The sequence below is a fragment of the Dermacentor albipictus genome, unplaced genomic scaffold (assembly GCF_038994185.2).
Source record: "Dermacentor albipictus isolate Rhodes 1998 colony unplaced genomic scaffold, USDA_Dalb.pri_finalv2 scaffold_480, whole genome shotgun sequence".
In the NCBI taxonomy this organism is placed as follows: domain Eukaryota; kingdom Metazoa; phylum Arthropoda; class Arachnida; order Ixodida; family Ixodidae; genus Dermacentor; species Dermacentor albipictus.
The window spans coordinates 1-23,058 of NW_027226034.1; the positions used below are offsets into that span (position 1 = coordinate 1).

Genomic DNA, 23,058 nt, shown 5'->3' on the forward strand with positions numbered 1-23,058 from the left:
GCCAGAGATAACAAGGGCCGCACAGGTAAGCATATATGCTGCCAGTACTTTAGTTTCTGCGTGAAGCTGTATGTAGTTTGCCACTGCAAAGGCACATAGGAAAGAAGTTTTAAATTCTGTATGTTAGTTCTGCTTTGTCTAAGCATTGTACTGCTTGTTTTCTAAACCTGGACAGTTCTTTTTGAGCCACTAGGCTTTGATGCACCATTAAGATGGTGAAGACAAGTAACAGCTTTTTGATTCTATCAAGTGGCTGCAGTGATGTCATGTTTAAAGTTTAAAATGTGATCACAGGTTTGTTAAGTAATGTTCGTTATCCCCTTGAGATGCCATGTGCACAGTTGTGCATGCCAAGATAGGGCATCAACTTCAAAAGCAGTGATGAAAGTCATTTTTAAGATGTGTCGTATAACATTTTGGGACAGTTCTGATTGAACTTGTGCTACAAAAGTGAATATGTGTGTGTTTTAGTGAAGGAGTTAGAAGGTCCGGGAGTTTGCTTATGGTGCCAATATAGACAACCACACCTCGGCGAGGAGGTGCTGCAGCACAGTCGCAAATGCTACCCGTATCTGTCGTTCAGATGCACAAACATGCACTTAGGTCATTTCTTAAATATTTTGCAGCTTTTTTAGGGGCCTATGAAAAAGAAACACATAAAAAATAACATGGTATAAACAACTTATTAGAGTATTTCTTAGAATGCTGTGCACCTTTCCCAATGCAACTTATGCCTTAAAGGGCCCCTCACCAGGCCCCATAGCAAATTTTGGTTATATGCTGGAAGTTGTCACGTGTCCTCTATGGAGCCTTCTGCCTCAAAAATTTTTGAAATCGGCTCATTAATAGCCAAGATAAAAATATTTCAGTGCCGCGAACCCATGATTTCAGAAGGCGAGCTCCACTGCATAGCGAGACACTCTCTCCACTCGCCCTGTTTAGCCTCCACAAGCGAAATTTCTTTGCTGCGTTTTCCCATGCCGGACCTCGAGGATCGCGTGACGTATAAGTCGCAGGCCCCGCCTTCAATTTCTTCCTTTTTTTTTTCTTTGCTTTTTTGTGATGTGGCACACTTCTGCTGACGCCGTCACGCATGAGCTGTTGTTATTGTCTTGTTTTGTACAGCGCAGGATTTTGCGCGCTGTGCACAAGGACACATGACTAGCGGTATAATTCAGTGCTACACGAATACTGAGGCAGAACAAGCGGATCGCAGAGCATGATCACGCGCTGGAGCACGGTAGAAAATGGCATAGTTTCAGTACCTGCGCACGGGACTGCATGACCATGGGAACAAGCAGACGAAGTGCAAGTAAAACAAAAAACATGCAGACATTCTGCTTGTGCGTTTTATTATTTATCTCAACTTCAATTCGTCAATTCAAGCAACAGATCACACTTATTTAAGGCAGAAAGCTGGGCTAGTTGGTGGTTATTCGTATAAGGGGACATCGCACTAGCGCGTCAAAAAGGACACAGACAGGAACATGTGTGTCTTTTTTCGTGTTCCTGTCCATGTCCTTTTTTACATGCTAGTGCGATGTCCCCTTATATGATCACACATATAACAGATGTTGCCTTGAATAATTCTCAAAGTCACGTGTCGCCACGAGTGGCGTCACACTGCGGACACGAGAACGTAGGTGCAGGGACATAAGTAGGTCACCATGCAGATTGCAGTGTGGTTACGAGGGAAAGGGAAAACGGCATTCGGATTGAAATTTGACTTTTCCGCAGCATGTAGCGATGTAATTGTTTGCAAACACGATCGTTAGCACGCATTGTATGCTCTGCGATTGTCAGCTCAAAATGGCCAGACCTGGTGAGGGGCCCTTTAAAGGCCAACTGCAACAAAATTTTACTTGGGCTAAATTGACTAAGTGCCTAGCGTACACTCTCAAAGTAATCTTGGCAAAGCTGCAGGGCTGGTAATTGCCTCATTTTGTTATTAGCAGTTATTAAATAGCACCTATGCAGACAATGCGTGCACCTGGCGGTAAAGCGGTTTGCGGATATGCCGAATATTGAACCGCACGTAGCTGCCGATCTCGCAGTTGCACCACGTTGCACGTACCTAGGCAGGCAGGCACATTGCTCTCATTATTTGTAAGTTGACGGGCGTCTCTCTTGGCGTGCATTCTCCCTGTTGCGAAAATGCCGATGCGTTGCATGGCCATCAGATGCTTGAATATGTACTCACACACGAGCAATGGCTGTGCAGTACGTAATACAGAGTAGAGGAAGGCCGAACACATCTTTCCTGTCCCAGCTTTCAGAGCGAAAGCGTGCACTGCGGCGCAGCAGGCAAGTGCGATGCAGACCAGCCAACACACACAAAGCATGTAAACTGCAGTTGACGAAGCTTCACAAGCCACATTTCAACCGCACAGTCACCCATCGAGATTTGCTTGGCAAATGCTTTCTTGAGGTGACTATAAGTACTATATACCGCGATGGCACACGCAAACCAAAGATAAGTGGTATTTACTGGTGATATTCTCAAACGATCTTTTCAGTGCATATATTCAAGATATTTCGTGCGTCTCTGCATCGGACGCATCGAAGTAAACGAACGAAATTCTTTCTGCCACGGCACCAGAAACAAGCAGGAACTGCATGCTGCATTTGTCACAAAGAAGAACGTCACATGGCGGCCATAGTGTAGATGTGGCAGCAAGCCATGCAGGATTGCTATACCACCAGAGCAAAATAGGCTAAGTTTTATCACGGCCGCAGTCCGGCCTGGCTGGTCGTGAGTTTACGCAAACTTAGCAACGAGCCGAGCCCCTCTAGGCCGGCCGTGCCACGCCTCAGCTACTTATCCTTTGTACAGATGGCAGTAATCCGGTTTTTTCATTTTCCTGTGCTGCCCTCTACTGCACGCCGCTGCAAACGTTTTGGAAGGGTGCCAGGGCATTCACCGGTTGGTTTGTGTACCAGCACTCATGTTGAGTGCACATTGGTTCTACGTTTCATGGATCTCGAATAATTATTAATGGCTTCTTCGGGGCAGCATTTCGTCCCTGGAAGCCATGTAACGCTTGCCAACTATTGAGTGAGCAGACCTGAGTGCACTGTTGCGCAAACAGTGCAGCCGATAAAGGTGCGCTGAGTTCCGTCTGCAGACACAGCTGCCTTGTAGTTTGTTGTCAGTAATTTCTGCACTTAGAGCTTTCTTTTTACACATCATTCAGACATTTCACATATTCAAAAAGTCTTCACGCACAGCCTTCCACATGGAATTTATCAAAGTGGTGCACTTGTTTAGGTAAACATCGACAAATACAGCCGCATATAGTTGTTAGCGTCAAATATTGCAGAAAAGATGCATCGTTCATGTGAAATAATGTCAAAACATAGCAAAGCATACAAATCTGCATATATCTGCAATGCTGTTCCACCCTGAGACGAGTCAATATGAACGGCCGAACCACTTAAACAATGGTAACTATGATCCAGATACGTACTTTACGGGCTGTTAATTTATTACTGATTCTGCTTTTCTTTAACTCCATCATACTTGCAGTTAGCGCATGCCATAAAGCAACTGTGCTCAGTATACGCGCTCATTTATAGGCTGTGTTCTCTCGCAAAAACGTGGATGACAGCACTGACACTGCTGGTATAACTGAGTGAGACGGTTGTTTATGCTGCTGTATACCGAATTCATCGTCTCTTGTTTCCCGTTTGATGCAGAAGTAAACAGTGAATCTATGGAATTAAGAAATGTCTCAGCATAACAACACGCACAGACTCACCCATCTACGTAGGGAATTTGACCAGCAGCAGGGATTGGTGACGTACATACGTATGTTGGCACAGCACTATGTCGCAGCTTGACGCTTATTGTGTTCGTGCCGTGCGAGGTGAAGTGTAGTTGATTTCAAATCGCTAAGGCCAGAACCAAATTATAAAAGCAGTTTCCTTCATCCTAATTGCTTACATTTCAGTTCAGGACTGCCTGTAACGGGTGCACGAACTTCACTGCGCCAGGCTTAACCTTCGCTGGACAGTATCAACATTGGCTCAAACTTCACATGCGCAGCTTGAGAGGGTTGAAGCTTGTGCATTTCAACTGGGTAGGCATTTCTGACTCATTTTGAGCACGATTAATTATATATACAAACGAAGACGCTGTCGCTATGGTGTTGTCGGTTCGAAGGCCAATCGTGCGGGGTTCGGTCGAACAATGGTCGGCATGCTGATTTTGTCTGTGCCGTCGACAAGCAAGCCTGTCGCGGTACGACAACTCGTGCTCGTCAGTTAATTTGTATATGGTTGCTTTGTCAGCCTGTTATGATGGCTTCAGTCACGCACTGTGCTGAATAGTCGGTCAGTCGTTGGCGTGAGTGTCTTGTGTGGTCTCGTATCGACCCAGTGCTACCGCGCCTTAAACAAGTACGTGAAGGCAGGCACACCCGCACGCTGAGGTAGTGGGCACGGACACCCCATTTGGCGATAGCTGTGTCTGAAGGGGCACAGTTCTGACTGGTGTTGTATAAGTCACGGGTCACTTTTTTTGTCACGACAATAGCACTGCTCGAGGAGGGCACATGTAACCGACAAATGGAGGCCTCAGGAGAGCACCCAAGGGGTAGAGGGAGGATCAAAGCTGGAAGCAGGGCAGCCCGTGGGTTGGGGCCACAGAGGCCGAAGTGTGCCAGGGGGTGTTCACATAAAAAATTGGCATTACCCGCAGCAGCGCGGCAATCAGTTGTTGCCGCAGCGCTAGCAGACAAGTGCGCAGTGAGCGAACACTCGTTTGTCGTAACACACTCACTTCAGTGAACCTGAACAGCACCCTGTTCCAGCTGCTCTAGAATGCGATAGGACACATTCTATTCCTGCAAAACAGTTCGGGAATTCACTCTGACGAGGGCTGACGTGACTTGGCCCAGTTTGAAGTGTGGGCGGCCATTTTCGTCGGTGGGCTCACCAGCCGTCCGGCTCATGATGTCAGTCCAGAGTGCCTGCCCATTGGAGGATGCTCATGTGCATCCGCCTCAGAGGAGTAAAAGCTCCTTTTTTCTAAAGTTGTACCTGACTATAGACTGTAGAGCATCCAATTTTTGCCAATGTAGTGCAACTGTGCCATGCATAGATTGCATCCGTGTTAAGCAAGACTATACCACACCTTTAGCTTGGCCACCACAATACAGTCTTGGAGCAGAGGCAGAACACATCGAGGCCCTTGAATGTAGACTACCAGATAGAGAAAACCAGCTGGACTCGGTAAACACTTCGCGTTACACCAGAACAGAATACAAGCAAGGAGACAGCACGGGCTGGTTCTCCACTGTACGTCACTTCCGTCAGGCGATAATGGCAGCTTTCCCTTTTTTTTTTCAGTTTCAGTATGAATTGTGACGAATTGACCTGTATTTAAAATGCAAGATTTTTCACAGAGGCTATTGTCTGTCTAAATGACCTGAAACTGGGCTTCTTACGTGGTCGAAAATTTCATTGCAATTGGCCTTTAAAATGAATATTCAAGCATGCATTTGAGGAAATTACCAATTCCACTTTGAAAAATAGTCTAACTCGAAATGATGACAAAAAATATGCTCTTGGTCTCATTCGCCTAAGGTGTACTAGCTTAGTAATTGAACTTTGAAAGTGATATGAGTAAGTCACAACAATTAAAGAATATGCTACTGGTCCCATTTGCCTAAGGTGTGCCACTTTCCACTTTCTAAAGGGCCCCTCGCCAGGTTTGGGCACTGCAAACAAACAAGCGCGACTAGTAGATCACGCGGTGGTGATAGTGTCTGCAAAGTATGAAACAACTGTATGGCCTTCCTCTTGAGGGAGCTGCACGTCAAGCAAGAGAGTCAACGTAACATGCACAGATGCCTCCATGCAAGCCACACTGCTTGGAATGTCACCGACCGTAGCACATGCATTTGGTTAATCATGCAATGCAAGAAGCGAACTGCATTGCCCAGCAATAAAAAAAAAAGGAGGTAGGTCTTGTCGCATGAACCCCTTAGCTCCAGTATGGGAGAAGGCAGGGAAAAAAAATTTTTTTGCAGACACTAGTCGAGGCAAAAGGAGAGCATCTCTGTTAACAGTGACACTTGTCTCCTGGCAGCATGTTAACAGGAAGTTCAATTTCTTCTAGCTCCAGCAATAATGAATAGATTTGAAAAATTATTTCGGTGAAACGTTGCCTAGATGCCACTTCACAACTTCTAATGAATAACCAAAATTTGCAATGGGGCTTGGTGGAAGGGTCTTTTAAATCAAATTGCTTTCTTCGGCTCTTTCGCCAGTTTTTGCGGTTGAACTTTCACTGCTGATACAAAGACCACATGCTCTCATCTAGCCAGGTTGCGGGGCATGTATCAGATTAAAATAGGCAATGGGAGACAATGCGAAGGTAGAACTTGGCTCTGTCGGAGACATGCCTCTGCAACGTCGTCTAAAGTTGTGCGTGTAAGCAAATTGCCGGGCCAGATGGTACATGGCACTTGTGTCGAGCTTTAGGGCACTTGAAGGGTTAGATGCTGTGGTAGAGCACTCGGGAAGGCTGCCCTGTCCCCTTGTGGTGGCTGCAGGAGAATGCCCCAGTACTGCTATAGATGTACTGGTTAATGGAACAGACACTACATAAATGTCCTTAGTGCAACTAATATATATCTTCAATGAAGCAAACAGCTTTCCAGAAGTGTTTGTCTATTCACTTGCATTGGTTCATTGTCCATGATTTCTCGCAATTATTTTTTTGTTTGGTTTCTTTTATGCAAAACACTCCGTAAATGTAATGAATATGAATACTGTCTCTGGAACTTGCTTACTTTTGCAAATTAACAGTATTGTTCACCCTTCTCTACAACAGCATATGACCTGGCAAAGGATAATGGCCACAACAGCTGCTCTCAACTCTTGCAGCCTCATAATATAAAGACACAATAAAAATGCTTGTTTTGGACAACGTGTTTATCCTTGAGGACAACTCACACGCACATCTGTAGCATGTTTGCCTTATAGCATTCCAGGCTGCAGAGGGACACTCCTGTTTTGGAGCAGGAGTACTTTTTTGGATTCGGGCAGCCCTTGATGCCGCACAAAGCCTTCTGTGGGTACTCGCGGGGAGCCGCAGCAGGTGCTAGAGGGAATGGAAGGCCAGCTGGAAACATTAGCAACGTGCCAGCCTCACTGCTCCGCAGCAGCGATACCTTGGGTGTGTCTGCCTTCTTAGCTGGCTTCTTGCTGGCCCGAAGCCGAGATTCTGACTTCTTGAGCAGCCGCTCAATGGTCTGCTTCTTGTCTTTTTCCTTTTTTTCTTCGGCCTGCTGCTTGCGCTTCTTGGCACGCTGCATTCTACGCTGGATCATCTCTTCAGTCATCTCCTTGATGGGCTCCACCTGTAATGCATGTTTGCATGTCTGCAGCAAACCATATCCTTCTAAACATAGTCCAACATGCAATTCATCAACCTTTTTGTTTACCTTGGGGCTGTTTTATCAGCATTTCTAAATCGCAGCGTTCTTTACTCAGTGAAATACACCCTTTGTCAAAAGTGTACAAGGTATGTTGCCTGTGACTGTCAGGCTAACTGTGGGCTGTTATGAACGAAGTTGCTGGGGAATGCAAGTTCCAGTGCTCCTAGGAAAAAAGAACCCTCGTACTCGAAATACAAAGACTGGAGTGTCGGGGGGGTTCCAAAGGAATCGCACTACACAGCTGAACGGCGTACATAGTGAGGGCAGCAAAGTAACCCGTATACTTTTATTAAAGGATGTACTACAGAACAAGCACAGACCTTGTGTGTTCCACTCAGTGCAAAAAGTCCGAAGCATTCTGCTTAAGGGAAAGATTGCCATTTTTATCCCGACTTGAAATTGGTCTGCTGCTTGAAGTTGCTACTTGCCTGCACCAAGGGCATGACATCAAGAAGCATTTATGCCAAGATATAAGAGGAAGCATTAATTCGGGGACTCCTATCTCAACACATGCGATAGGAGAAACCATTTTTCTCTGCAGTCGCTGCACTGAATTTGATGAGGTCTATTACATTTAGCAGGAAAAGTTAAAACCTAGTGAGTGTAGAAAGCGGATTTTTGGTTTAGCTTGTCTATCCTTAGTAAAAAATTTTAATATCAAAAATTTTCTCAGACAAACTATTAGTAAAGTTTTCAACTCTGACTTGGCAATGAAAAATTCTACTGAAATCTGCCAACTGCACTTAACATACCATATTTATTCGTATCTAGGCCGATAGTCTTTTTTTTTTTTTTCAAGAACTCTAGGGTCGGCTCAGATTCGAGGATTTTAAAGAACGCGCCAGTTTTTTATTGAAATTGCTAAATATGCTGCATAGCTAGCGCCATCTAGAAAAGTCAATATCGCAGCCGCTACTAGCCGTACCAGTAGCCAACCGTACACAAGCGAGGTCGCCATTTTGACTGCGTTATGTCAACGCCTCCTCTAACTATATTATAGGAGGCGTTGGTAATGTCGGCCGTATCGGTGTGCGGCGTGGGGTTATCGCGATGGCACCAAGCAGGAGAGCCACTACAGTGCCACTTTCGAGCGAAAAATTGTGATAGCCGCAGAGGCATCGCCGAACCTTCAAGCCGGGCGGGACTTCAGCGTCGACGAGAAAAATGTCCGTTGTTGGAGGGGACAATGACAGCAGCTTCTTGCGTGCGCCGCAACGAGGATAGCATTTAGCGGACCAAAGAAAGGCCGTCACCATGAAGTGGAGACAGTTTTGGCCGACTTTGTTCGGACGCAGAGGGCAGCTGCCCTTCCAGTGACAACAGACGTGCTCCAAGCGAAAGCTAGGGAACTTTCGAGGGAACGAGGCCTAACGCCAAAGGATTTCAAAGCCAGCCGGGGCTGGCTTCAGAAATTCATGAAGCGCTTCGGCTTCAGCCTCCGACGTTGCACTTCAATCACCCAGAAGCTGCCGAGCTATTTCGAAGAAAAGCTGATAGCTTTTCAGCGCTACGTGCTGCGAAAGAGAGAAGCGGCAGGCTACAACCTTGGGCAAATCGGCAACGCCAACCAGACGGCTGTGTATTTTGATATTCGCAACTTTCACGTACGGTGGCGCCGTCGTGCGGCGGCGGCCGGAAACTATCGAAAGATTATCCTCGCCGCTGGCTGCCGCCCGTTCGCGTAGCGTATTGGTGTTGTCTACGCTGTTCCTTCACTTTTGGTTGATGTTTTAACGCGTTCAAAGCTCCAGTGGGATCCTGAAGGACACTTAACATGCTCAGAATGAGTAAACATAGAAGTAACCGTATTTGCTGCGTGCCGCAATGGGTGCCGAGCGGTAGTTGTGTGGTAGGTGGTGTGAGCCCTCACTCATTCCCACCGGCTGCGTCCATGAGAAAAAAATTGATTATTAAGCTGCGGATAGGCAAAGCTTTCAAGGAAGCGATGAAGGTTTGCAATGCGCACTTCATGCCGGATGACTTTTTTTGGAATATGACAGATGAGCGACAATTCCGAGCACTTGAAATCGCGAATAGACGCACCTCCATAAAGAGCACAGCACTATATTACATGCAGGGAAAGAAATAATGCGCAATCTTAACTTAAATATGTTGTAGAATGATTCATGCTTGCGTTGTTGCCACTCATGTCTTTGCGGCTACGTTGGAGCTCAAACATTCTCCGTGAAGCCTTGTACCTGCTTTAAAATTTCTGGTTCTCGTTCATGCATTCGTGCTCTGCAACGCCGGCTTGACATTCCACCATTTTCGAACAGAGAGATTAGTTCCTCATTTGTACATCGAAGCAGAGTGACGCAGGCGTAGAGGGACCTGGAATTCGTACCTCGTCTGCCACTTCGATGCTTGGCTGCAACGTGTGCACAGGCGCGCATGACTGCACTCGTAAGCTTACAAATCGTAGTCCAACAAACGTTAAACTACTGTGCAGTGTTCGCGTAGCGAACCCTCAGCTGATCTGCGTGTATATTATTTTATAAAGATAACTGGAAGGATGAAGCGAGCATTGCCACGGACCGGTAAATATCAGCTGTGTAGCGCTCGATCTGTCTATAGGCAAGACGCGGTAGGACTCGCGCAGGCTGTAAAACTACCGCAAGACTAGCTTGCACAGCACGCATAAAGCGCAACAACTAAATTACAAGGGTGAATGTTTATCGTATTAGCTCGCAAAAGCTGTGAGATATGGTTTTCGTTTACTTCTCGTGTTCAACATCCAGCTTTGCGAACACAGGCAGGGATAACTAGACAAGAAATTTTCGCACACAAAACGCTGCTTTTCACGCCGTCGATGTAAAGGACTTCGGTCGCGCAACACCAGAAAGATTTGTTTTCTTGACACGGCGGCTTATTCAAGCGGTCTAAGTAACAACTTGCAGAGAGCATCACACCGTATAAAAGCTCATGGTACCCGTTCAAAGAGGTCAAATTAATAGAATAGCAAATAGAAAGCACGGTCACTTCTCTTAATAACACCGTCGCGGTAAAACTGAAACCACAGCTCGTGTGGTTTGCTTCGAAGCCGCGTAGTTTGTATGCAAAGGCCTTCAACAGTCACGGACGTTGACGTGCACGCTTTTATGCCGCAGCACACAAAATGACCAGCGTTTAGGACTTCCTCGCCTTCAAGCAGGCTTCGAATCCTGTGTTCTGCTCGCCCAATGTGAGCCGTTACGCAGGCTAACGACAGCGGGCGTGTAAATTGAAGAGACATTTCAACATGATGACGCGAAGCAACATGTCACTGAACAAGACGACCGCAGCACTGCACCGACTGCTCTAGTTCTTCATCTCTCGGACAGCCATGTTGGATTTAAGGTGGCGCCCCCTATAGGCCGTGAAAGTTGCGAATAGTGCACTGTTTGAAGGTGACAGTGACAAGTCTAGCAGTGACGACGACGTTGAATGAGCCCTGTACGTTCAGATTCAATAAATGCTGTTTGCATTTTGTGAACGCTGTCCTCGGTTTTTTTGTTCAGCCTACATTCGAGGTAATATATCTTCTTTTTTTTCTTTTTTTGGCTTCGGATTTTAGGCGGTCGGCCTAGATTCGAGTAAATACGATACATAAAGCAGACAAAAACGATGTATTATATATAGCTCTCAAATACACCACTATATGCGAGTACAACTTTTGCACACTTTTCAGATATGTACAGCTTCGAAACTAATAAAACGAGCTGATAGCTTGTGCTCTTTCTGCCTACTACTTTTTTTTTTCCTGTGTTCGTCCTTTTGTACATGCAACTCTTCCTAACATAGCCATACACTAACTCGCCGAGCAAGAAGTTCTAAACATTTGCAAAACTCTTGTAAACATTGTAACGGGAGTCCGGTGCCTTGAGCGGGTTCCAAGTGGTACACGACACACCCAAATCTCAGCTGTTGCAAAAACCAACTATTCCTCTGACCCATTACTCCATCCTTCTTCTTGCCCTTCTCTTCCTCTTCTTTCACTTGCAGCACTCTTCGTTACCGTTACATTTGCCACCCCCTCTCCCCTCGAGTTAGCACAGGAGTTCAGTACAGGTTTCACAAGGGACGTAAAGCTTCATCTCGTGAGTAGGAAGGGTGCGTTTGCGACGGTTGTCACCAAGTTCGGGAATCGCAACTAAATGAAATGTCACAGGACCCAGAACTTCCACAACACTGAAAAGGCCAGAAAACTTGGGAAAGAATTTTTTGCAGCACCGAGGTAAATGCAGTGCCTGTTAAACCATGACTAAATCGCCTGTATGGAAAGAGAGAGCAGAATGTTGCTGAGAAGCTGCATTGAACTGCGCTTGCCGGTACAGCATTGCTAGCAGAGCTAGGCGGCTAGCCTGGCGCAGGATATCACTAGAGTCCACTTTTGCAGGGCGTTCTTTCACAGACATGTCAAAGCCAAGGAGGTGTTCTTACGGTAATCTAGGTGTCCTCCCGTAGAGCAGCTGAAACGGCGTGACGCAAGTGACTCCCTGTTGACACGTGTTTGGAGTGAGAACCGCAACAGCGATGTCATCCCAATCGTCGTGTGTGGGACAGACGTAGGAAGAGATTGTCTTTTATGGTGCAATTGGGTCACTCGACCTGTCCATTTGTTTATGGATGCTGAGAGGACACTGCAGCATCTCGTATTCCACATTTGGACAAGGAAGTTTTGAAGGCACACAACATAAATGCCGTGCCATGGTCTTAAATTGGCATCTTTAGCGTGCCATTCCGGAATATTGTCGTGACGTCAAAAAGATGGATGGGCACTTTGCTGAGCTAAACTTCAGTAGGCGAAAGCCTTTCTACGACTGCCTCTGTTGCTGTTGTCTGAACTGCTCTGTTTGGTTTGAATGCACTGTGATGTCGATTCAATCATCTATTGGCTGATTCGACTGGTAGATGTAGCCGTTGCTCATTGAGAAATTTGGAATCTTGGGTTCCCGTAATGATTGGAGACACGTACAGCATACACTAAATGCAGTAACGTCTCTGTCAGGGAAATGTTCCTTCAGAAGTTCATAGCTCTGTTGTGGGGCCTTAGCCAAGTCGTTAGTAAACCATAGGCAATCACATACAGAGCACGTAGCACCAAACGTGTCCTGAACGAAATGCTTGTTAAAGTAGTTGGTCGCTACAGCAAACTGCAGTCTCGGAGACAGCACAGTTGTGTGACAGGGGCACTCTGGAACGGGTACCTCTCTTTCTAATGTACTAGATTGTGCTTCTGATGCCAACCATTGTTGTCAGTTGCGTTCTGCCTCTTTAGCCTTTGTCCCAGGAGACCGGCTGAGTCGCTTCAGTCGCATCCGTTCATTGGCTTTCAACCTTCTTGTGTTGGGAGACTCTGGGAGACGCTGTTCCTTTCCACTCGAATGTTGTCGCTGAGCCTGCCGCACCTGGCACTTTCGTTTGGCAGCGTGTGCACCCTTGGGTTGCTGGAGAAACGGGAGCGCGCTTCGGAGACATCCGACTGACTCGGCTAGCAAGGAGTCTGCCAACGCCGTTTCGGAGCGCGAGGGTGTTGCCATCTACTGGGCGCATGCGCAGTACACGCACCACTCTGATGATGTCACGAGCGCCTCCTAGTGGAGTGTGAAATGTTCTGCAAACAGATGCCGCCGTGGTCGCGAGCATGAGCCATTAAAGGCTTTTGCCTTAAAACAGGATGCGAGAAACAAACACTAGCTCTGTATTCAGAGACACAAGAGCCAACGCACCAACTTCGTCTTTCAAAAAGAGCGTGGTTGCTGCTCGTGTCCCTCAATTTTTCTTCTATTCTCTTGCTAGCCTTTAGTCGTCACATTAACCTCTCTTCCTAGAAAGCGTCGTCCCGTTGCTTTATCATCACGGCAGCAAGACTGCGACATGCTTGCGGTGCAGTGAATTCACTCGGACAAATAGGGCTTCATCCGGATCACATGCACAACCTCTGATAATAGATGTCGACGCCTTGAGCAATGCAGACTATCGGGAGCAACCTCATAGTTGACATCAGTGAGCCGCTAAAGAGCTTTATATGGCCCGAAGTAGCGCCTTAATAGTTTCTCCGAAAGGCCGCGACGGCGAATGGGAGTCCAAACCCAAACTCTCCCTCCGGGCCCGTAGGAGACTGGTCGGTGACGAAGATTATAGTGTCTCGACTCGTAATCCTGCTGTCTATGAATACGTATGCAAGCAAGTTGTCAGGCTTCTTCAGCATCCATTTCGATGCCATCACATTCATGTGGCAGCAGTGCATCTAGCATAGATGTGACTTCGCGAACATGTAGGAGACAGAACAGTGTCATTTGTGTTGTCTCTTGCTGAGCCGTGTTGTATGTGAAGGTGATGTATGGCAAGATTTCATCCCAGTTCTTGTGCTCCACACCTACATACATGGAGAGCATATCCGCAAGCACCTTATTCAGGCATTCTGTCAGTATGTTAATTTGCAGATGGTACGCCGTTGTTCGTCGGTGAGCTGTTCCACTAAGTCTTAATACTGTGTCCAATAGCTCGGCCGTGAATGTAGTTCCTCTGTCAGTTAATATTACTGCTGAAGCACCATCCCTATATACAACATTCTCTAAAAAATCGGGCTGCTTCACTTGTTATGTTCTGCTCCAGAGCCTTGGTTTCAGCGTAGCGAGTGAGGTAGTCTGTGGCTACAATAATCTATCTGTGACCTGCAGCAGAAGTTGGGAATGGGCCTAGAAGGTCCATTCCTACTTGTGCAAATGGAGTTTCAGGTCCTTCAACAGGATGGAGGAAGCCTGCTGGTTTGATTGCTCGCACTTTTCGCTGCTGGCATTCAAGGCATGTCCGGACATATTGTTGAACAGTCGCCGTGAGTCTCGGCCAATAGTATTTTCATCTCTGCACAGTGTTCGTGTGTAGCCCAAATGACCGGATGTTGCATCATCATGGCATGCCTATATTATTTCACTCCTAAAAGGTCTTGGGACGATGAGTAAGTAGGTGTTTCCGTTCGGAGAGAAGTTCGCCTTATACAGGACGTCGTTACACGAGCAAAATGATGGTAGTCCTCTTGCAAAAAGCCTTGGGACAACCGAAGTCTGACCCTCCAAGAAACTTAATAATGGATTGCAATTCCGGTTGTTCAATTGCTTCTGCGCAATTGACAACTCCGACAAAGGCTGCATCATCAGATTCAAATGGGGCACAAGAAAGGCAATTGGCATCCCTATGCCGCTTTCCTGATTTATAGACAATAACCATGTCGAATTCTCGAAACTTAAGGCTCCAGCGTGCCAATCGTCCTGATGGATCTTTTAACTTCATCAGCTCTCTCGTTAACTTGTATGTGCCAGTACCAGCTCCTTAAATCCATTGACGAGAAATAATGTGTATGTCACAGTGTGTCGAGGGAATTGTCTATACGAGGTAGCAGGTAAACATCTTTCTTGGTGATCTGATTCAGCTTGCAGTAATCAACGCAGAAACGCAAGCTGCCGTCCTTTTATTTTTTACTAACACCACTGGCGATGCCCAAGTACTCTTCGACAGCTGAATAACATCATCTTCAAGCATTCTTTTTACCTGACTTTCTATGGCTTCGCATTCCCGTGGGGCCTCATGATACGGCTTCTGCCGTATGGGCCTGGCTGTATCATCAGTGATAATTCGATGTTTGGTTAATGGCATTTGACCAACTCTTGATGTCGACAAGAAGCAGTCCTGAAACTGATGTACAAGCTCCAGGAGGCCTTGTTTTTGCACAGGCAGCAAGCTTGGGCCAACATTGGTGGATAGATCTCAAGGCACCTTGAGATCTATCCCTGCTCTACAGTGAAGCAGTCTGTGACCTGAGTGAACTCTCTGACATACGCCACTGTCATACCTCTTGTAAGATGCCGGCACTTCTGGCTAAAGTTGTTATGAGAACTTCTGTGCGTCCACAGTTAATGTTGACAATGCCTCTTGCAATGGATATGCCATGGCTGAATAGCAATGCCAGAATTTGTTTGGCAACAGCGTAGGAGTTGCTCAGTACATCGCACGTCACCAACAGAAGGGTGCATGAGCGCGATGGGATGGTCACATCATCGGCGATGCGTAAAGGTCTACATCACTTCTCTGTACAGAATACAACTGAACCTAGGCCCATGCTAAACGTGACCGACCTGTCTGGAATGTTTACGATGCCATATTCATGCAGAAACTCCATTCCCAAGGTCAAGTCTTTGCAGCACTCCAGCAAAACAACAAAAGTAGCAACAAAGGTCGAGGCACTGATATTAATTCTAACGGTAACTTTTCCTGTGGGCGTCATCAACTGGCCTTTTGCATTTCTTATGTGGGGACCCATTCAGGAAGCCTTGACCTTCTTAAGGCAATCGTTGAGTTTTTGGCTTATTATAGAGAAGTCCACGCCAGTATCTACCAACGCTGTCACTGGGCGTCCGCCTATGTAAACTGCGAGGATGCTGCTAACGATTTCTACTGAGGTCGGTGACGTATCGTCCAGTCATACTGATGGCATTGGGGGCGTGGTAGCACCTCGACGGGCTGCAACCTTCCCCCCAGAGGTTGCTGCATTTAGTTTCCCCAACGAGGACTAGGGGGCCTGGCCCGGACTACATCAGCATAATTGCAACGGAGCAATGAAGTACTCGGTGCAGGTGACGGAGAGCGGGGTCAACGATATGGTGGATACACTGGTGTTGCGTCAGTTGTCACGGCGAGCGCGAGGGAAGGTGGTTGCCAAGATCTGGTATCCAAGGCCACGATACGAGCAAAAAGGGTAAATATGGCTGGCTTCCCCGCAATGGAAGCAAAGTGGACATCGGTCGACGCAGCGTCACAAGTCCGTCTTGCGAACAAGTGGTCGACTGATGGGCGGCCTTTGCGAACAAGTTGGAGTAGTTGGCAGAGGGTAGCAGGATGGCGTTTCCATAGGCACATTAAGCTGCGGGGTCGGCAACGATGGCAGGTGGAATGGGGGGGTCAACGACTCGTAGTAAGGACGAGGCAGGGATGACGAGCTATGCGGCGCTGGGGTTGGATGATGGACGGCCAACGCATAGTATATATAGACCACTGGTCTGGTAGCAATTCAGGCAAAGAAAACACTTGCCTGATTTCTTGCTGTACAACCTCTGCGACAGAAGCCACCACAGCTTCTTGCAGAGTCACCACAAGGTTGCGAAGCTCCTCCCAAATGACCTTGCGGACGAGCTCACGCAGGGAACACTCACTGCCGACAGTCAGTGCAGATGTGCTGATCGAGGTGTTGCTCAGTCAGTTGCACTGCTGGCACCGTTGTTGAAGTGCTCGCTCGATCATAGTAGCCTTTTTGATGCCTCGCATCAAATGTCAAATTTTCTTTGTTTCAGGCACCGCGGGGTCAGCTGGGCGAAAGAGGAGGGTCATGTCCTCCGCAAACATGGCAACGGTCTCATTCGGCTTTTGTATCCATGATTTGATGAGTTGCTGAGCCGAGTCGCGATGATCGTTGTTAACGAAGGTATCCGAAAGTTGCTGCCGAAATTAATTCCAGGAAGACAGTGCATTCCCGGTTCCCGTACCATGCACAAGCGCTTTCTGCCAGGGCGAAGTATGTGTGCGAGAGTTCCTGTTCCGAGGTCTCATGATTCGCCTTGGTGACTTTCTCATATTGTTCAAGGCAATCCTCGGCACCCTCAAAAACATCACCGTGGAAGGTCCCTGGAATCCAAGGGTGCTCAACAGTCACCTGTGAAACGCCTGCCATTGCCATTTCTTCAGGCGGACTCCTTGGCTGGGGGAGTTCTAAGGGCATTTACCTCAGGGCTAAGACCTCACTGTCGGCGACTGTAGTGGTGGACAGGAGTATCCATAGCCAGAACTGATTGTGGGTTCGGACTGGAAGGGCCGTTCCGCAGAGGAGTCCCGAGCATCAGGTGTTGAAGTCCAGCACCTCCATCAGTGTTGCGACGTCAAAAAAAACGGGACAAAACCTAGCTCTGTATTCAAAGACCACAAGAGCCGATGCATCAACTTCATCTTCTTTCAAAGGGAGCATGGTCACTGCTCGTGTCCCTCAATTCATTTTCTTCTGTTCCCTTGCTAGCCTTTAGTCATGACAATATGAGGCACTCATTAATAAATGTCTTGACATGAGCAGCTGCAGAATCAGGGATGGCTCGAGCTTCTACCTACTTAGTCAGGTAGTCCGTGGCCACAATGAGAAATTAGTTGCCATGCTTGCTGCAAGGAACCAGGCCCATGTGATCAATGCCCACAATACTCAATGGTTCATTAGGAAGGGCTATTGGTTGTAAGGGCATAGGTTGTGGGTTTGCGACGACCATACGAGCTTGACAAATGGTGCAGGATGCCACATACAGGTAGTCATCGGCGTGCATGCCAGATCACCACACCCTTAACGCATGCCAGTCTTCTGCTGGCCCAGGTGGCCAGCAGAGGGGGCATCATGATACATTAAAGGTATGGATAGTCACATGGCCACAGGCACCTGTATGTCGATAAAGGATGCCATCTCGGACTGTATAAGGTGACAAAAGTCTCGAGGCGGCGCTTAGGTGTACTGGTATCACCAGCGAGGCGCTGGACAATGTAGCAGATTTCAGTACCCTTTGATTATGCAGCTCGGAGATTGAGTACTGCAAATTAAATTTGTTCGCCATCGATGTTCTAATGGATGCAGCTTATAGAACTGCAATATCTGTTTCAAGAGCAGAATTAGATTTGTAAGCTTCATGCTTTTTCAAGCTTTCCCATTTTTAGTAATCTTTGTAGCAAATTACATCCTATATTGAAGTTCTGCTTCCAACAGTCACTAGACTTCCCTTTCAAATGCAACGAATCCTATTAAAATTGTTTTAGGGGTTACCTCAGAAAAGCATTTCCGAATTTTACATGTATATCAATAGACGGCATCGAAGTTGGGCCCCATACTAAAACTTCCTCTAAGGGTAGAACGAGAATTTCCATTACAGTATAGCTCACAGCAATGTTGTGCCACTTTATTTTAATTATACAGCACAAGTATGGTTTGCCCATTTCTCAGAATGAGCATCAGAAGTCCATGCTGTTTATTTCTCATCATACATTCTTGTGCCTTAAGGGTATTACATGCAAAGGGTATACCTTCCAGCTTTTACAATTTTATTGTGAAATGCCAGATTTTCTGCACTTGTTTACAGTTGTCATAACACCAATAACGTTCAACCTTTATCTGTGTCCTTGACTTCAAAAGTACAGCGATACAGTCACTGACTGATTTTCCAGAGCTGCTTGATTATACAGTACTCCCCACAGCATTGCCACTCCCTCAATAGAACCAATATATAAGACCAACAGAAATTTCAGCCACTGGTAACATAAAATATATGTTTGCCTGTGGCACAGGTGTTTTCACAGCGTTCCTACGGAAGAAAGCCTGGAAATGAGTTTTTGATACTCTGCATCTTGAGTAAAAAAAAACAAATTTTTCAAGAAAATTTTACTTTTTTGCACAAACTGCAATTTTTGGCAGGTCTGTATGAGATTGACAAAGGTTGATGTTCTGGTACGGGAACACTTGAAAAGTCAAGGACAAAGAGGAAGGATACAACATGAGCGCTAACTTTCTCAACAAATGGTTCATTCGAAACCAAGGCACATATGGCATTGCAAATGCCATGCACAGAAATATTACCTTTTTGTTTTTCATTCACATACATATAGTGTTGAGAAAGACACTATCACAGTGCACACTAATGTACAATCAAAAATAATTCTTTTCCTGATAGAGAAGGACGGGTGCTTACACAGTCAGTGCCCAAATTTCTGTTTGCTGTTGCTTCAGTTATTAATCTTTTAAGTCCGTCTTTGCGTATCGACATATATGCCTCACCTTCAAATAAACCATTTGAAAGTTATCGGTCGTGCTGTGTCCTCCCATTTTATCCCCATCTTGTTACTAAGTATGTAAAAGGCTGCCTGGCACTCATAATTGGGGACCACCCTGTCATGCAATTTAGTAATGTCATCAAATTTCTAAAATCTGCACAAATGCTACACAAGCTTCAAGTTCATTTTACTTTAACACTCCATAATGAATGACTTCAACAATAATTTTAATCTCTATGAACTTGCTTTTAACCGACAGCTTTCGCTTGGTGCAAAATAGCCTTAGGTGCTTTTGCGCCAAAAAATCAGACATAAGTCTGTAAAAGTTGTAGCTGTTCAATCTTGGCGTACTGCTATTCATTTTCTCTTATGTCCCACATGTTGCAAGGTATTATATGCGGAAAGAAGCACGAATTGTCTATGTCTTGTCTCACATACATGCATGGTGAACTTTATTAAACAGTAAGAAGCCCAAACTAGTCTTTCCAAAAATATGCTCTACAATGCAGGTATCGCACAAGACATGCACAAACCAACGCCACCTAGATTCCACCGTATTTGGGGCTCACCAGACTTGCCACCGCCTTAATGTAAACACTGCAGTCAATACTCCAACACAAAACACATGCTCTGGCACTGCTTAGCCGCGCCACCACTCCTCCTGAGGAACCCAACTCTTATTGATTCTAACGCCGGGTGGCCTATAAGATACAAGATCAGCGGTTGCTTGCTGCGTTCATCGAATCGGCACTGGCGCATGCAACAAGCAATACCCTGGACTGAGGGTCTATAATACACCTCTAAAACTCAAGTTCTCTCTCTCTCTTCAACGGCAACAAAACCTGGGAGATGGAGTACCTGAACGGGGCCGTCTTCGTCCTTGTCCTTCGACTTGCTCTCGAGCAGCGCCCGCTGCCGAGCTGTCATTAGCGTAGGGTCTTTCATCTTGCGGAGCTCGTCGTCTACCTCTTCGAGGCGACCAGACTCCAAGGCCTCGAGCCAGGCCTCTTCTTCGTCCTCGCTGTGACTACTCGGCTCGTCTGCCCTAGTCACGTTCTTCTCCAGCGCCTGCTGGCCGCCGATCTTAATTTTGAGCTTCAATGCAGGCTTGCTGCCGTCTCCACTCTGCGGGCTCGCGGGCGGCGATGGAGCTTCTTCCTCTTGATCCGTGCCACCGCGCTTGCGTTTGTGCTTCTTGTGCTTGTGCTTCTTGTGCCGCTTGTGCGATGGAAGCAGACCAAGCACGTCGACGTCTTCATCCTTGGTTTCTCTCTTCTTCGGCATCATTGCGGGCCTTTGTTGGAGCTGCTGAACTCGAAGCAGATGTTAGCGGTTGAGAGCGCTCATAGCCATTGAATTAGATACCTTTAGCATTTGTAGCGTTCCTTCTGTGGCTGTACTCTAATCATGCCCAAATAATATCCCTGCAGCTAACCATAGCTTACTGCATTCCTGGTTGGGCTCACGTGATACTAAACGTGACAGTCACAGTGGTTACGGCCACATTACGGCATGCAAAGCAATTGGCAAATCCTGACAGGCGGTTTCGATGATGCACACTTGGGGTCCTAGGTAAAGTGCCTCGATGTGCCCGTCGTCGTTTGGTGCCCAGAGCCACGCCCTGGCGAACCGCAGAACACCTACAGCTCGTACCTCTACGTGCGCCTGTTCGACTTTGCCTGCCTTGCGCCTGCCTCTGGGCAACAAAAAATGAGTCTCGAAGGCTAACTGCAGATGCTCTAGGCTTTTGCGGACTGCATGCACTTAAAGCCCGTCCATACGGCGGTGACGCGCGGATGGAAGGGTTTTACATGCACAGAAGAGCCGAAAACCCCTATCGAAAAAGGGTATGGCCACCTTGTCAAATAATGAAGAACCACTGTCACAGAAACCCTACACAACGCTTTCCCTACATAAAACACAGATCACCACGAACCAGCTACGAGCACATCGAAAATGGATTTCACCGCTCTTTCTGCGCACGCGCGAGGAGCAGTAGTTGCGAGAGAGAAATGTGAGGGGACAGCATTGAGAAGGCGCGATGCTGGCGCCGAGCAACGCCGTGGCGTGTTCGTCCTCGGCGTGATCGTCCTCTGGACCGCGCGTTGTTCAACGTTGTTCATGTGATTGTGCGTGCGTTCCTTGTGTGTTGGTTTGAGGTTCTGTGTTACTTGGCGGAAAGCCGTGAGTAGTGGCGGTGCGGCAGAGCGGCTTTGGCATCGGTGAGCTCTGGCAGTACAGAATCTGCGTTGTGTGACCCGTGCCCCCTTGGCAATTGAAATGTCGAAGTGGCCTAGCCCCTCGGCAGCGAAGTTCTGCGAACCGCGATGTGACGTCGCCGTGCCCGACTTTGCTTAACGGGCATCGAGGGATGTGCTGCTCGCTGCAAGTCATGTAAATGCAACTGCGTCGACCGCCCACTGTTCAGCGCTGAATGTGTGTTTGGTGTGCTCTGCTTGAAACGAGTGGTGCAGCCGTGCAGCGGGGCTGGTGGAGGAGCAGAGTGGCGCGTTCACAGACATGTGCTCCAGTTTTGGTCTCATTTGCGGCTGACGCGGGATTGTGGTGTGCTAGCTCCTTCCCTAGTATGAAGTTTACGACGCTAACACACAGCATGTTCACGCGCGCTATATGTCATTTGCATGACTCCCGAGTTTAAAGCGAGACATATCTCTGTGTTCTTTGCGTTTGTGTATTGTAAATTACTTTCTATTGTGGAAGTTCTGGGAGTCTTATTACGCAAGGAGTGCGAACGTAAACATAAACACATATGCGTGTGTGAAATTTTGAATTACCCATAATACCCTTTACGACTGATAAGTGGGCTACACGGCCTGTGTGAATCAGCTACCGTATGTTGCGACGCTCTTTCGTGTGGTAGAATGATGCATGGTGCGCGTTTATTTCTGTACTGTTGTAAAAAACATTTGTTTATTCACTCAATACAAATGTACGGCTTCTTTGCCGCAGTACATTTTAGTTACGCGGTGAAGCGTACTAAAAGTGGGAGGGGGCCGCTATCAGCCAGCATAGTATGTCCACTTAGGCGACCGGAGAGGCGGCGGGTGCGCGAGTGTATAATTAAAGAACTCTTATTATGTCCAGTGACAGTGGAGATCATTAACTGTATCACCAAAGTAGTGGGCCACTGCCAGAACAAAGGCATGTAGTATGCCCATCTCAATTCTTGTGCTTATGCCAGTCTTCCTTTTTACAGCAATAGCTGCTATGGACTAACTCCCTGGTTGTTCTGATGTCTACTGGTGTTGTCACTGGAATTCCCAAATTTCTTGCTAGAATATTGCACATAAAGTTCTCATTGTGCCGCGAGGATTCAAGCATACGATCAAAAGAGTGGCAGTCCACAATTCTACGTGGTGAATACTGATCCCGGAGAGCGTGATCTAGCCAACAGGTGCCATGATTGGCAAACACGTGCTTAATGTCTGCGTACTGTATATAGAGCTGGCATCCACACCTTCAAGTTCTCACACATCACCTTCCCACTTGTGAAGGCAGTCCTATGTTAAATTTTCTCCTTATATGTGATTACAATGATTAGGTGCATCTGCTTCATTAATATTCTTCTAGTGCTTGGCTTCTCCGATTTACTGGATGAAGCTGTTGGTGTCTTGTTTTCCTCAAGCAAAGCGCGAGATCTAGCAATGGGTAGCCCAAATATAGATTTGAGAAAACCAAAACAAATTCAGCAGTAAGAAGCTAAAGGGTTGTAGCTAAAGGGTTGTTTTGGTGTAGATCAGTGGCCAAGTCCGGATATGAAAGAGGA

The 23,058-nt window shown here is 47.0% G+C and overlaps 1 protein-coding gene and 1 long non-coding RNA gene across 2 annotated transcripts; one reads left to right on the forward strand and one right to left on the reverse strand.

Annotated features, from left to right (window-relative positions):
* Positions 1-1,566: 1,566 nt before the first annotated feature.
* Positions 1,567-6,934, forward strand: LOC139054012 (uncharacterized). Its single transcript, XR_011510963.1, has 2 exons — positions 1,567-4,079; positions 6,839-6,934. It is a non-coding gene; the product is annotated as an uncharacterized lncRNA (long non-coding RNA).
* Positions 6,922-21,262, reverse strand: LOC139054011 (INO80 complex subunit B-like). Its single transcript, XM_070530578.1, has 2 exons — positions 20,130-21,262; positions 6,922-7,367 (listed from the first exon to the last, which is right to left on the reverse strand). Exons 1-2 carry the CDS (start codon positions 20,556-20,558, stop codon positions 6,957-6,959), a joined length of 840 nt encoding a protein of 279 aa, XP_070386679.1. The 5' UTR covers positions 20,559-21,262; the 3' UTR covers positions 6,922-6,956.
* Between the last annotated feature and the right edge of the window lie 1,796 nt (positions 21,263-23,058).

Coding starts and splice junctions, on each gene's coding strand:
- LOC139054011 (XM_070530578.1), bottom strand. CDS start 20,558: ATGATGCCGAAGAAGAGAGAAACCAAGGATGAAGACGTCGACGTGCTT. Junction 7,368..20,129: donor ACGAAGACGGCCCCGTTCAG/GTACTCCATCTC, acceptor CATGCATTACAG/GTGGAGCCCATCAAGGAGAT.